At 34.0% G+C, this 12,826-nt stretch overlaps 1 protein-coding gene across 5 annotated transcripts in view; it reads right to left on the bottom strand.

Moving 5' to 3' along the window:
* Window positions 1-12,826, bottom strand: part of Dnajc13 (DnaJ heat shock protein family (Hsp40) member C13) — a 139,933-nt gene that overhangs the window by 88,282 nt on the left and 38,825 nt on the right. For all 5 annotated transcript variants that reach the window (XR_004515533.1, XM_010625454.3, XM_010625456.3 and 2 more), the window contains exons 3-7: window positions 8,575-8,650; window positions 7,568-7,717; window positions 6,027-6,068; window positions 2,245-2,445; window positions 45-251 (exon numbers count right to left, since the gene is read on the bottom strand). Coding sequence is in view for 4 of the 5 variants with exons in the window: in XM_010625454.3 (XP_010623756.1) it covers window positions 45-251; window positions 2,245-2,445; window positions 6,027-6,068; window positions 7,568-7,717; window positions 8,575-8,650 (676 nt within the window). In the remaining variant the exon portion in view is untranslated. The remainder of the gene's footprint in view (window positions 1-44; window positions 252-2,244; window positions 2,446-6,026; window positions 6,069-7,567; window positions 7,718-8,574; window positions 8,651-12,826) is intronic.

Here is a 12,826-nt window from a genome sequence, read left to right as displayed (position 1 = left end):
AAAATAAGATGAACAAATTCTTATTTTCCATACATCGGTCTTACCATATGTCTAGGTGATATTTTTTGGACCACAAACTCTGCTAAAGACGTGATAGATTCATCAGTGCTGTATTTTCCAAAGCGAATATTCAAATATTGCTCAAATTCTAAGGGTTCTTTCCTGATACGCAATGAAATTCCTATGTAGTTGCCAGCATGGTCTATTGCGCTTTTGATTATCTCTTCTCTTTGCTCTGATGCAAATAAATGCTGCATAAATTTTGAAATTTATAAAGACAAATATTATGAAACAACTAAAAAAGTGACTATATTTAACTCATAGGGAAGAATTCTAGGGGAAAAAAAGAGAAGAAGTTATCAGAAGTAAACAAGCAATGTACTGTATTTGAAAGACTCCTACTAAATTGAAACCACCATAAAGTCTGGAATGTGGAGCTTTGCATCCGACTCACTGAGCAGAAATATTCTTATATATACTTGTACTTCTTCTAACAGTGGTCGACTGAATTCCAGCCAAGCCAGCCAAGTGATTAGGTGTTACATTTCAACCAAGGCAGCTCTGATTTGTTTTATATACTGGGTTTCCTTACAAGATTATGCTGAACAATGTTTAATTGTTGACCAGTCAGTGCTCTACAGATGTTACAAAACAACCTCCAGGGCTATATTTACAAAGATAAGGATAACGTACATATTGCTATTAGCAAGGAGGCTAGAAATGCAAAAAGGCAGAGTAGAAGTACCCCACACAACAAAGACTGTTCTGCCCAGAATGCCGATAAGCTCCCTTGCTGAGAAAGACTAGATGATACCCATCATGTATAAAAATCTACTTAATACCTACCAGATCATCATAGTCACCACTGATGCAGAAGATTAAAAGAATCTGTTCTGGAGCCAGGGATTTGGCTCAGTGGTTCTGCCACCTGTCTCACAAACAAAAGGGCCTGCTTTTGATCCCCAGTACAAAAAAAAAATCTGTTCTGATATCATATGCATAGTGACCTAACTTCCTTTAGCTAGTCTTTTAAAAGAGAATACATAGCTGTCCCTCAGTATCCATGAGGTTATGGTTTGGTTGAATAATTGTGATACAATTCTGTTAGAGTCTGAAAAACCACATTTCTGTTATCTGGCATGTTTTCTACCACTAAGTTAATCATTGCAAATATCTCCTGCCCAGGAAAGAGGACAGACAGCCTTTGGATAATACCAGGACAGCACACTTCAGGATGCTTTGGGGGGGGGGCTAAGTTTTTTCCTTTCGGATTTCATTTTATAAGTCTAAACTCACAGGTAAGACAATATCTAATTCTGTGTTATTAGATTAGGGAAACTTGGATGGTATCAATCAAGTGAGGAATAAGTGAATGCTAGGTTAGAAAACCAAATTATATTTTCTAAACCAGATTATCTAGAGCCTGCTCAACCCCATCGTTCTATTTATTTTCCTTTGGCTACAATCTACCCTCTTATGTATCTATAAGTTCTATGCTTGCTTTGGCTCTGCTGTCCAGAGGATATTTTATGCACAAAACATTAAATCTTAGTAGTATTCACAGGTCACTAAGATAGCTACAGAATTAAATTCTCAAGAGAAAAAAAATCTTATAAGTAAGGTCAATTTGCAGAAACTCTACATTGTTTAAATTTGAGACCTGGGGTTTAAATTTTATTAAGGAAATAGAATATTTCAAAAGTTGGCCATCATCTATAGTTCAGCTTCTAATAATGATTAAAAAAAGGTCCTCAGCATTTTAAGTAGTTTTTGCTATATTCCACAATTTAGTTATAACTGAGAGTCCAAGACAAAAATATGCAATGAGTTCCAAATGTCGTTTCAATGAATACTCTTATTTCATATTATGAATAACTTGACAAGAACACTCTAAAAATAAGGAGATTTTACATTACAAAAACTTAGGAACTTTCAGGTAACACATTAATACATGTACTAATGAAAACAGCAATTACAATCAATATTTACTGAACACTACCTAAGCCACTATGTGAAGCATTTTACACAAATTAGTTTACCCAATTTTCACACACACACAAAATGATACACATATTCTCTCATTTTGGAGAACAGCAAATAGGTTCCAGTCCAGATATCTTTGAAACCAAAGCCTAGACTTTTAATACCATAGTATTAGCATGAAATTTCAAAATCAAGTCTAAAAACTCTGCTTTTCTTCAAATTATATCCTTTAAAAAATATTTTTTGAAAAATAATACTTACCAATCTACTAAACCCTCCATAAAGTATACAAAATCCTCCTTGATAATCAGAGAGATCTACAAAGCCTTCAATGTTTCTATAGTCATAAGAACACAGTACTCTGTTGGTTGCAGGATTTATTTGGTCAAAGCCTCCAGGAGTTACTTCCAATATGACAGGTTTTCTCGTATCACTCCAGTGATGCTTATAGCAGTTATATCTCTAGAGAGAAACAGTATTACTCAAGTTCATATTTAAGATTACCATAAAATATTCACAGCTATTTTCCAAATGCTGTAACATTTAGTGGAGGTGGAGGAGATATATAGTTAAGAATGCTCACTCTAGCTGGGTGTGGTGGCACATGCCTATAATCCCAGCACTCAGGAGGCTGAGGCAGGAGGATCAATGTAAGTTTGAGGCCAGTTTGGACTACACAGTGAGTTTGAGGCCAGCGTGAACTACATAGGAGGATCCTATCTCAAAAAAACAAAACTAAAACTAAAAAAAAGAAAGAAAAAAAAAGTTCACTCTAGCTGAGGATGAAGCTCAGTGGTAGATCATTTGCACAAGGCCATAGGTTCAATTCCCAGCATCACACACACACACAGACACACACACACACACACACACACACACACACACACACACACACACACACACACACCACTCTAATTTAAGACAATGTTTTCTTTCTTTCATAGCAAAGAGCAAAGATTTGGGGTTACAATATTTCGTGAAACAATTTAAGTCACAATTTAAGTTAGTTTTCATAAAAATCAAATGAAAAAAAGAGAATGAAGCCAGGCATAGGAGTTGATGCTTGTAATCCCACTCACTCATGAGGCAGGAAATTGAGGACAGCCTGGGCACATAGTAAGACTCCATGTCACAGTGAAAAACAAAAGAAATTCTAAATAGAAATGTATTCTGAGATGCTGAAAGAGTTTTTTTAGGAGACAGATTTCAACTTTTGATGAAGCATTCTTTTAATCCCCCAAAAAGCTTAAGACCTGTTTCAGGAAAGTTACACTATTCAATCAGAGCAACAACTGATTGGCTCCATACATTAATATATATTTTCTTTTGCATACCAAAAAATTCTTAAGCCTAAATGTGAACTTAGGCATTTTTAATCAAACCAATGAAAAATTACCTTTGAGTTTTGTTCATATGAGCAAAAAACTCTATTTAGATAATATTTCCTTTATGAATTAAAATGACTATCAAATGATTAGAATGATCAATATCCACTTACTATCTAGACAGATTGACAGATTGATTAATGCATGCAGTATTAGGGACTTAACCCAGGGCCACTGCACTGGTATACATCCCAGATTCTGTTTTTAATTTCTGAAACTGGGTCTAAGTACTGAAATTTCCTAGGTTGAACTCAAACTTCAATCCTCCTGCCTTAGCCTCCCTCCCAAAGTTCTGAGATTAAAGGCATGTATCACCACCATATCTAGCTTCTAGTTGTATACTAAAAAGAAAAGAAGATTTAATTAAGGTTACATGATGTGATGAAGAAGAAATTAAGTTGAAAGTAAAGGAAAAGTGAGGTAGAAAAATAGAAGGATTACAAAGTGTCTGATGTGAAATGAATATCCCACCTATACCCAAATACCAGTTTTCTACCCATCCATAAGAAGAGGAATCTATGGTAAATTATATAATTCTTAAATTAAAAATAAATTGGTTGCTCAAGAATATAACTATTTCTGGTACTGAAAGAAATTCTCTTCTAGGTATTCAGCAAAAGAAGGCATTAATAAATGAACACTTCCATAAATATTCCAACACTAAACTCAACAATGATATGCACAGGGTCATATCACATTATGTCCCCTTGGCAACACTGGCCATGGTGACATAGAGCACAGTTCCATGAAAAATTTCTAAAGAAAGACAAAAGGGCCTGCATCAGCCAAGATATATAGATTGCCATACCTCTTGTAGGAATGGAAACGCCATAAAAATGGTAGTTTTTCAAACTAGGCTTGCTTCCACTCCCCAAACCCACTCAAAACAAAACTGTCTATTCCTCCCAGAAGATAATCAACTGACAATAATGATATATGATTAAAACATATCATTACCTTTACAGACTTTAGGGGGCCAAACCTTAAGGACTTTGACAGACTTTGATGCAGACTCTGAATTAAGAGTCTGTCAAAGGCAAATGGAGGCCTCAGGCCACATTCAACTCTTGTAGGAGTAGTTGTGTCAGCACAGCATTTGGAGTAGAACCTAAACATTCTGGAGGAGCGGTAAAGGTGTCATTTTGAGTTTCTTACTCCTGCTATAAAATTAGGTGAAATATCCTTCAATCTTCTAAAAATACTGTTTCTATCTCAAAGTTTGAAAACTATTAAGTGACTAGTTTACTGATATAAGGGAAGCTTAAAAACAAAATCTACACACAGAATGCTCCTCCACACAGATATGACATACAGAAAACTTACCAGCTAATGTAATTACAATAAGTACACCATGTTATGATTTATAGAAATATGGTCATGGCTCATCAGGAAAAAGAAACAAGGAGCTCACCATTAAAATACTTTAAATAGCTCACGGGCAACCAGACGCCTGCTAGGTATCAGTGAGGCTCTGGGATACTACAAGCAGCAGTAGAATATCAAAAAAAAAAAAAAAGGAAGGGTTTAACAGGTTCCTGCCGGCTTAAACCACCAGTGGTACATGCATGCCTGATCCATTCAGTGGCCTGTACCACTAGTGGTAGAAGTAGTATACTGATAGATGGACAGTCATGCATACACTGTACCACCAGTGGTTCAAGCTGCCTGGCTGTCAAGACATATAAATTAGGGCACTGTCACGAATGTATTAATAGAGGGGAATAGTTTTGTAAGCATATTATAATTTAGCTCCTGCCTTTTGCCAGAAGCTAGGGCTCTGAATAGTACTATAAGTTTAGGCAGTATTTTGTTCTCAATATAAAAGTAATTCCTGCTCATGGTAAGAAATACATATTTCAAGGGAGTAGAGAAAGCATTAACTCCCATTCCTTCTTCCTTAAAGTTTCTGGTTTAGTTTAAATGCTACTGTAACATGAGGTACAGAGGGCATGACAAAGGTTAAGATTCCAATAAGTAACCTTGAGTTTCCCAAAGCTGTCAGTGAACCACGCCAAACTTTATAGTACAGGCCAGATCCAGGGCAAGGACATGTAATAAGAGTTTCAATATTCCTAAACCTTAAAAGTTTAATGCTTTTGAAAGAAGAACCTTCTACACCAAACAACAACTGCTTATTCCAACAAGTATTATCACCAGTATGATGCTTATTGATGTTTCTGCTTAGAATATGGAATAAGGACCACCTGATTATTGCATTGTTTTTAATGTTCCATTGTTTTTGCTGTTGTTCTTGTTTGTTTCCCTGACGATTTTCTCCATCTGCTAGAATTAAGTCTTTTTTTTTATTATTCAGCTTTAATTGAGTTTATCGGTACATTTTAGGGATACAGTACAGTTACATTCATTGCTGGGATCTTGTACCTCTACATGACAAATCTTGATTCTCATTTTTTCCCCTTACCCCTGCCCTCCCTTCACCCCCTCCTCCCCTTAGAATTAAGTCTTAATTAAGGATTATTTGAGGTTCCTGATAAAACTACATTCATCACTCTATCACATGATAACAAGAAACATTAAAATTATGTCTCTCTTTTATCTTTGCCATAACAGAAAGATACAAGTTATGGAATGATTTCTCCAATAAAGGGCAACATTTAAACAAATAAAAGTATATGTTAATAATTACAAAATACTTACTCTTCCTGTGATCTTTCCCTCTGAAAAATCTGTTCTAAATCTCTGAAAGTAAAAAAACATAATCATAGTTTATGATAACAGATTGGTAAGGAAGTCTCCTGGTTCAGCCCTTTCTACCTAAAAGAGGTAAAAATCATAAACTGATTAACTTGTATACTAAAAACTGTTATAAACTACTTACCAGTCCAATTATTTAAATATAGAATGACCAAAACTTGTATATTTTTTGTTAATTTTATAAGATAACAGGAAATGTAAAAACAATTTTATCAAATTTATTCAATACAAGAAGTGACAGGCTGAAATGACACCGAGCGATGCTGTGAATGGTCAGTACATAAACAAGTGTGTTGCTCAAGTGATATTCAAGGTAAACTGTTAAAGTCATAAGGAATTCAATAAAAAGTTTGGAATTTTATTTAAGAACAACAGATTAACACATTCACGATGAGACTGTAATTGGTACATCTAGCTGCCAGATAGCTCTGATTTGAATTCAATCATTCTTTCCCGCAAGCATGACTGTCCCACTGGGAAGCTCAGACTGCTTTTCAGAGGGTCTTTGATTACAATAATGCAGAGAAAGGTGTTGATTTAGAAGACAAGATGTCATCAAATTATAGCTCCTTAAGGAAAATATTAAAATGGTATTTTAAAACTGTAATATAGCCAACTTGTGGTACAGCAGTTTAAATGCATATTACACACATCAACAATACTCATACTATTTCCACATTAAAATTTAGAGATTTACTGATAAACTCATCTTGAATATAAATTAATTTTAATTTACTGAAATAAATGTGTTGATTATTGTAATAATTTTAATTTGTATGAATATTGTTAATAAAGGGGGTAAAGGTGTAGGGAAGGTGGGATGGGTGGGGAAGGGTAATAAGGGAAAAGAAAAAAATGTGAGATAATGAAAAGATGGAAATAAAGTGTTTGTAGATGGGGAGGGGGTGGTGAAGGGAGGGCAGGGACAAGGGGGAAAAATGAGAACCAAGACCTGTCATGTAGAGGTACAAGATCCCAACAATGAATGTAACTGTACTGTATCCCTAAAATGTACCAATAAACTCAATTAAAGCTGAAAAAAAAATTATTTCTGGGCAGCAATTATTCAAATTCAAGCAACTAACTTGCTTTGGTCCATTTACAGGCATTCTAGTAATTTTATTTGTACAAAGATTGATAAAAGTGATTTGATTGGGGCTGGGGATTTAGCTCAGTGGCACAGTGTCTGCTTTGTAAGCACAAGGTCCTGAGTTCAATCCCGGGTACTGGGGAGGAAAAAACATAATTCTTTGTCCTGTATATGTAATTTAAAAGGCTAATAAATTATTAAATGTAAGGGATTTTCCAGTCTTGCTATTAGAGAAAAGAGAAAGTTTCATAGCATCCAGGTAAAGATTCTAAAAAAAAAAAAAAAAAAAAGCATAGTGTGTACAGGAGCAGAGAACATTAATATCTGCTAATTTAACTGTTTCAGTTAAAAAACTGGAGAGAAATTTAGCTCATGAAGATAGAATATTTCTTACCAATGCTTCTGTAAGAAGTTCTGTTCTGTGCTCTGTAGAAAATTTTAAAGTTTCGGACTTTTTCCCACTGCCTTTACGAAATGTGAGATTAAACTCTGTTCCTTGTCCTTTTCCAACAGGGCTAATGCTACAAATATCTCCATAAGGCCACTAAGAAAATGAAATGGATTCTTTCAATTACTACTATGATATAGCAAAATGTAAGTTATTTTTATTACTGTAATTTCACACTCACTGATTAAACAAGCAAAATCTTACAAAATACTAGCGATCTAGAAGTAATGTTATAGCGATTCTATAATTCAAATTATTTAAGGTCTTTCGTCATCAGAGATGACAAAATTTTATCCATAGTCCAATATTAATGACTGACATTAATTTAAAGTAACTAAAATAAAAGTGAATAGAATTAAGGAATAACATTTTATGATTACTCATAGACCCACTAAAAAAAGGATTCAACAAGACACACCTAATTCAGAGTTAAAATAAGCTAGAAAATCTTTTAATGTTTACTTATAGTTAATTCTACCTTTATAAACAAGTAAGCTTATTTCTATGACAAGTATTTTATACCAATATGCTTGTGACATAACTAAAATATGTCTATACTAGTAACAGTATTAAAATTTAATGAATTTATTAATTTGATATAAATATAATGGTTACCACAGAGTAATGTCAGAATGTTGTATTTCTGAGAGTGTAGAAATAACCATATTCCATTTGTTTATTTATAGTCCTAAGCACAGCATCATATTTTTGATATAAATATAATGGTTACCACAGAGTAATGTCAGAATGTTGTATTTCTGAGAGTGTAGAAATAACCATATTCCATTTGTTTATTTATAGTCCTAAGCACAAAGCATCATATATAAGTGTATTAATCTCAGATCTGACATTTCTAAAGTATCAACTTCACACCAGAGATAATGGGCCATATCCTCACTTTAAGAATTCAAGAAGGGTTCTTACACATACCTAACAGTTTCTAACATAATTACCTGATTTGTTACTTCTAGGGTATTGGGATTATATGTAGTAATTGCATGGGTTCCAACTGAAAAGACACGCTTATACCTACAAAGAAACACAAATACTTAAATTTATTTTGCTTTAAACAAACAAAAAGAACATTTCAATAAAGAAGATGTGTTAGTTGATTAGTAGCTTAGTTACATATCCCCACATTTTTTATGTTCTGAAATATTGGTATTAAAATCCACCCACCACTACTCACTTTACTCTGTACTGTTTTTTTTTGGAACCGGGGATCAAACTTGGGTCTTTGCACTTGCGAGGCAGGCAGCAGCACCACTGAGTTAAATCCCCAGCTCCCACTTTACTCTGAACTATTAAGATTCTTATGTAGAAAAGTGTGATCTATGCAAGCAACCTTTTGATGTTAATATAAAGCTGGCAAAGCACCAGCTGCACATGCTAAAAGATTCCAAATAAATTTTTAACTAAAGATATTCCATATTACTAATCCTTTCAAAATATCCATTCAACAAAACCATGATGGAAGAAGGAAGAGCTATGGCCTCCAACAGGCTAGTCATAGCTTATCCTGGAATCATAAAATACAGTGTATATCTATGCTTATAAATTTGAATATTAAGAATAAGTCAACCACAGCCTATATATGGAGATGCACACTTCTAATTCTAGCACTCAAAAGAATTAAGCAGGATAGATCCAAGTGTGAGGCCAGCCTGGACTGCACAGTGAGACTATGTCTCACAACACATGTATGCACACATGCACACACACACATACACACACACAATATCAATCACTATATAGAAAAAGTCTTTTAAGAGAGCTGCAACTCGCCAAAAGTACCATGGTCCAACAATTTCAAGGAAGAAGAAACCTTACAGGATCAGGTAATATCCATGTTTAATTGTTTCAGAGAACAGAGTAAACTGTGTCTCAATTCTTTTAATGATACTAAAATCTGATAACATGAAAAAAGATTTTTATATATTAGTAATAAGCAGTATATTAAAATGCATACATTATGACCAAGGAAAAAGGTTCATTTTAGGAAGTGATCCATATACAGACATTGCTCACTTATCAGCTGCATTCCATTCCTGTAATTAGGTCTTTAAATAAATTGGTCACTAAATTAAGAATTGTACATAGCATGCATATTACAATATTCTAAACAAAGAAGTGATCAAAGGGAACACCAACTTGATTGCTTTTATTTGCATAATGATTATATACAATGCTGTAATGTATAACAGAACATAAAACTATAGTACTACACAGTACAATCAGCAAAAGTTACAGTACTGTATAAAGAAGGGGAACTGTACCCCCCCCAAAAGATACTGGGATCTATAAACAAGAAATACAGAGCTATATAAAAAATTAGATGGGCTATAAAACCATCCAAGTGGCAGATTGTAAGTCTAAAGAGCACAGCTGAGTCCTAAGTCTGAAGAGTCATTAAACACAGAATACTTTATTAACATAATTGATCAAATTTATTTAATTTCTATTTTTACTTTATATTACATTTTTAATGCTCAAAAATGGATGTCAGGGCCGGGGATTTGGCTCAGTGGTTCTGGAGCCTGCCTCGCAAGTGCAAGGGCCTGAGTTTAATCCTGGTACCAAAAATAAATAAATAAAAATGGATGTTAAATCAAATGTCTTCCTAAAATCTACTCTTCTGCTTTGAATTGATATACTAAAAGGATATACTGTACATTACCTTACACCAACAGTCATATCAAATTCAAGGGAAACACCCTAGAAGTATTCCCATTAAGATCAAGATTTTAAATTTATTTTTCTATTGTCCACTTTTTCTACCTGTATATTATATAATAAATATATCAGTCATTTCCATTTGGGCAAAAAGGAAAATGGTACGCAATTTTTACCATGTGTTCATTCAAAAAATACTGCTATGTTATAAAAAAAAATTCCCCCTAATTTTACATGTCTAAAATGGACCGGGAAACTAAAGAATGAAATCACTTCCTTCTAACATGAGTCTTGCTAGGGATTTAGCTTATTGGTGCCACTGCCTGCCTCACAAATGCAAGGTCCTGAGTTCGATCCCTAGTACCAAAAAAACAAAAACAAAAACAACTCATTTCTTTCTTTCTAAAGAGGGGTGAAAGGATCAGTGTGGTAGGCAAGGATTTATCTCAACTAAAAAGTCACAAAACTTTAAAAGCTTAACCAGTTAATAGCAAAACAAAGAAATAAGATCTTGTTTGGATCAATATTTTACTTAAAAGACTACATGATGATATTAAATGTTAAACAGAAATGTGAGTTAACACATTTATTTTGGAAAAAAAATTATATTATTCTGCAAGTAAAAAGTTCAAGAATTAAGTGCTTGAAATATTCCAAATACTGCTGATTTGTGCAATCTTTAGAGGATATCAGTTTAAAAAAAACCTCCTTGCTTCTATACCTTCTGAATTTTTCTTCTCCACAAGACTCTTCTAACAACTTCATTAAATTTCTTTTTAACTAATACTCAGAAACATTAAAACAGTACATATTAATGGACACCATGTGATGGTTCCATGATCTATACACTGTGCAAAGTTCAAATTAGGTTAAACTATTTCCTCAAAAATTTTCTTATACTAGCTTTGTGAAATACGTAATATATTACTATTTTTTATAGATATGACAATGCTCACAACCAAAACCTTTTAGGGGGCAGTGCTGGAATTAAACAATGGGCCTCATGCACAGTAGGCAAATGTTTTACCACTGAGCTATACATACCCACAAGCTCCCAGAACTACATATTCCTATTAAACTCAGTACCTGTTGACCAACCTTTCCCAATTCCTCCTTTACTGTTCCTCCTCCCCAGTTCGGGTAACCATTATTCTATTTTTAACTTCTGTAGGTTATCTTTTTACTGTCAGCTGTTTTCTTTGCTGTTTAGAAGCTCTTTAGTTTGAGACAGCCCAGTTTGTCTATTTTACTTTCATTTCCTCTATTTTGGAGTTGTCCAAAAAAAAACCTCTAGTCATTCCTATATCCTAAAAATTTCCCCTATTGTCTTCTAGGAGTTTCATAATGTCAAGTTTTATATTTCAATCTTTAATCCATTTCTGAGTTGATTTTTATAAGTGGTAGAAAAACAGGAGTCTAGTCTTTTTTCTTTTCTTTTTGCTTGAGAATATCTAATCTTCCCAGCATTATTTATTGAAAAAGCTGTTCTTTTTCTAATGCACATTCTTACTGCCTCTGTTGAAAACTCAGATGGCTGTAGATGGATGAGTTTACTTCCAGGCTTCCCATTCTGTTTCATTGGTCTGTTTTCATGCTGATACCATGCTGTTTTAACTATTATAGTTTTTATAGTATATTTTGATGTCAGTGTGCCTCTTTCTTTGTTCTTTTGCCCAATATGGCTTTGAATGTTGGGGTTTTGCAGTTTAATACAAATTTTAGGATTTTTTTTTAAATTGAATGTCATTAGTATTTTGGGCAGGGGGAAGTTGAGACAGGGTCTTGCTATATAGCTCAGGCTGCCCTTAAACTATGTAACACAGGCTGGCCTCAAACTCCCAGAAATCTTCCTGCCTCAACCTCTGGAGTACTGGGATTAGAGGCATGCACTATCACAACCAGCTTATTAGGTTTTTTTGGGAGGTGCGGGTTGGTACCGGGGATCAAACTCAAAAAGACCTTGTGCTTGGCAAGGCAGACAACGGAACCACTAAGCTAAATCCTCAGGCTGCTTATTAGTATTTTGTATTAGTGTACTTATTAGTATTAGTATTTTGACTGACTACAAGTTTTATAATTTTCATGTAAAAAGCCTTTATTTGGTTAAATTTATCACTATGAACTTTGTTTTTGCAGCTATTGTAAATGTGACTGCTTTGTTTCTATGTCAGATAACTATGACTATTTAGCAACATTACTATTTTTAATATGCAGATTTTGAATACTGCAGCATTGCTGAATTCGCTTGTTAGTACTAATAGTTGTTTTTTTGGGGGGGTTATTTTGTTTTGTTTTTTTTGGATTCCTTGGAGTTTTACATGTATAAGATCATGTCATCAGCAGACACAATTTGAGTTCCTCTTTTCCATTCAGATGGCTTTTATTTTTTTTTTCCACTGATTGCTTTGGCTGGGACTTGTAGTGTTATACTGAATTAAAGTGGTAAAACTGGGAATATTTGTTTTTTTCCACATCTTAGAAAACTTTCAGGTTTTACCCATATAAGCTACTGGCTGGCTTATACACGTATGG

The sequence above is a fragment of the Fukomys damarensis genome, unplaced genomic scaffold (assembly GCF_012274545.1).
Source record: "Fukomys damarensis isolate Sample0158 unplaced genomic scaffold, DMR_v1.0_HiC HiC_scaffold_37, whole genome shotgun sequence".
Lineage (NCBI taxonomy): Eukaryota > Metazoa > Chordata > Mammalia > Rodentia > Bathyergidae > Fukomys > Fukomys damarensis.
This window is presented reverse-complemented; position numbering and strand designations above follow the sequence as displayed.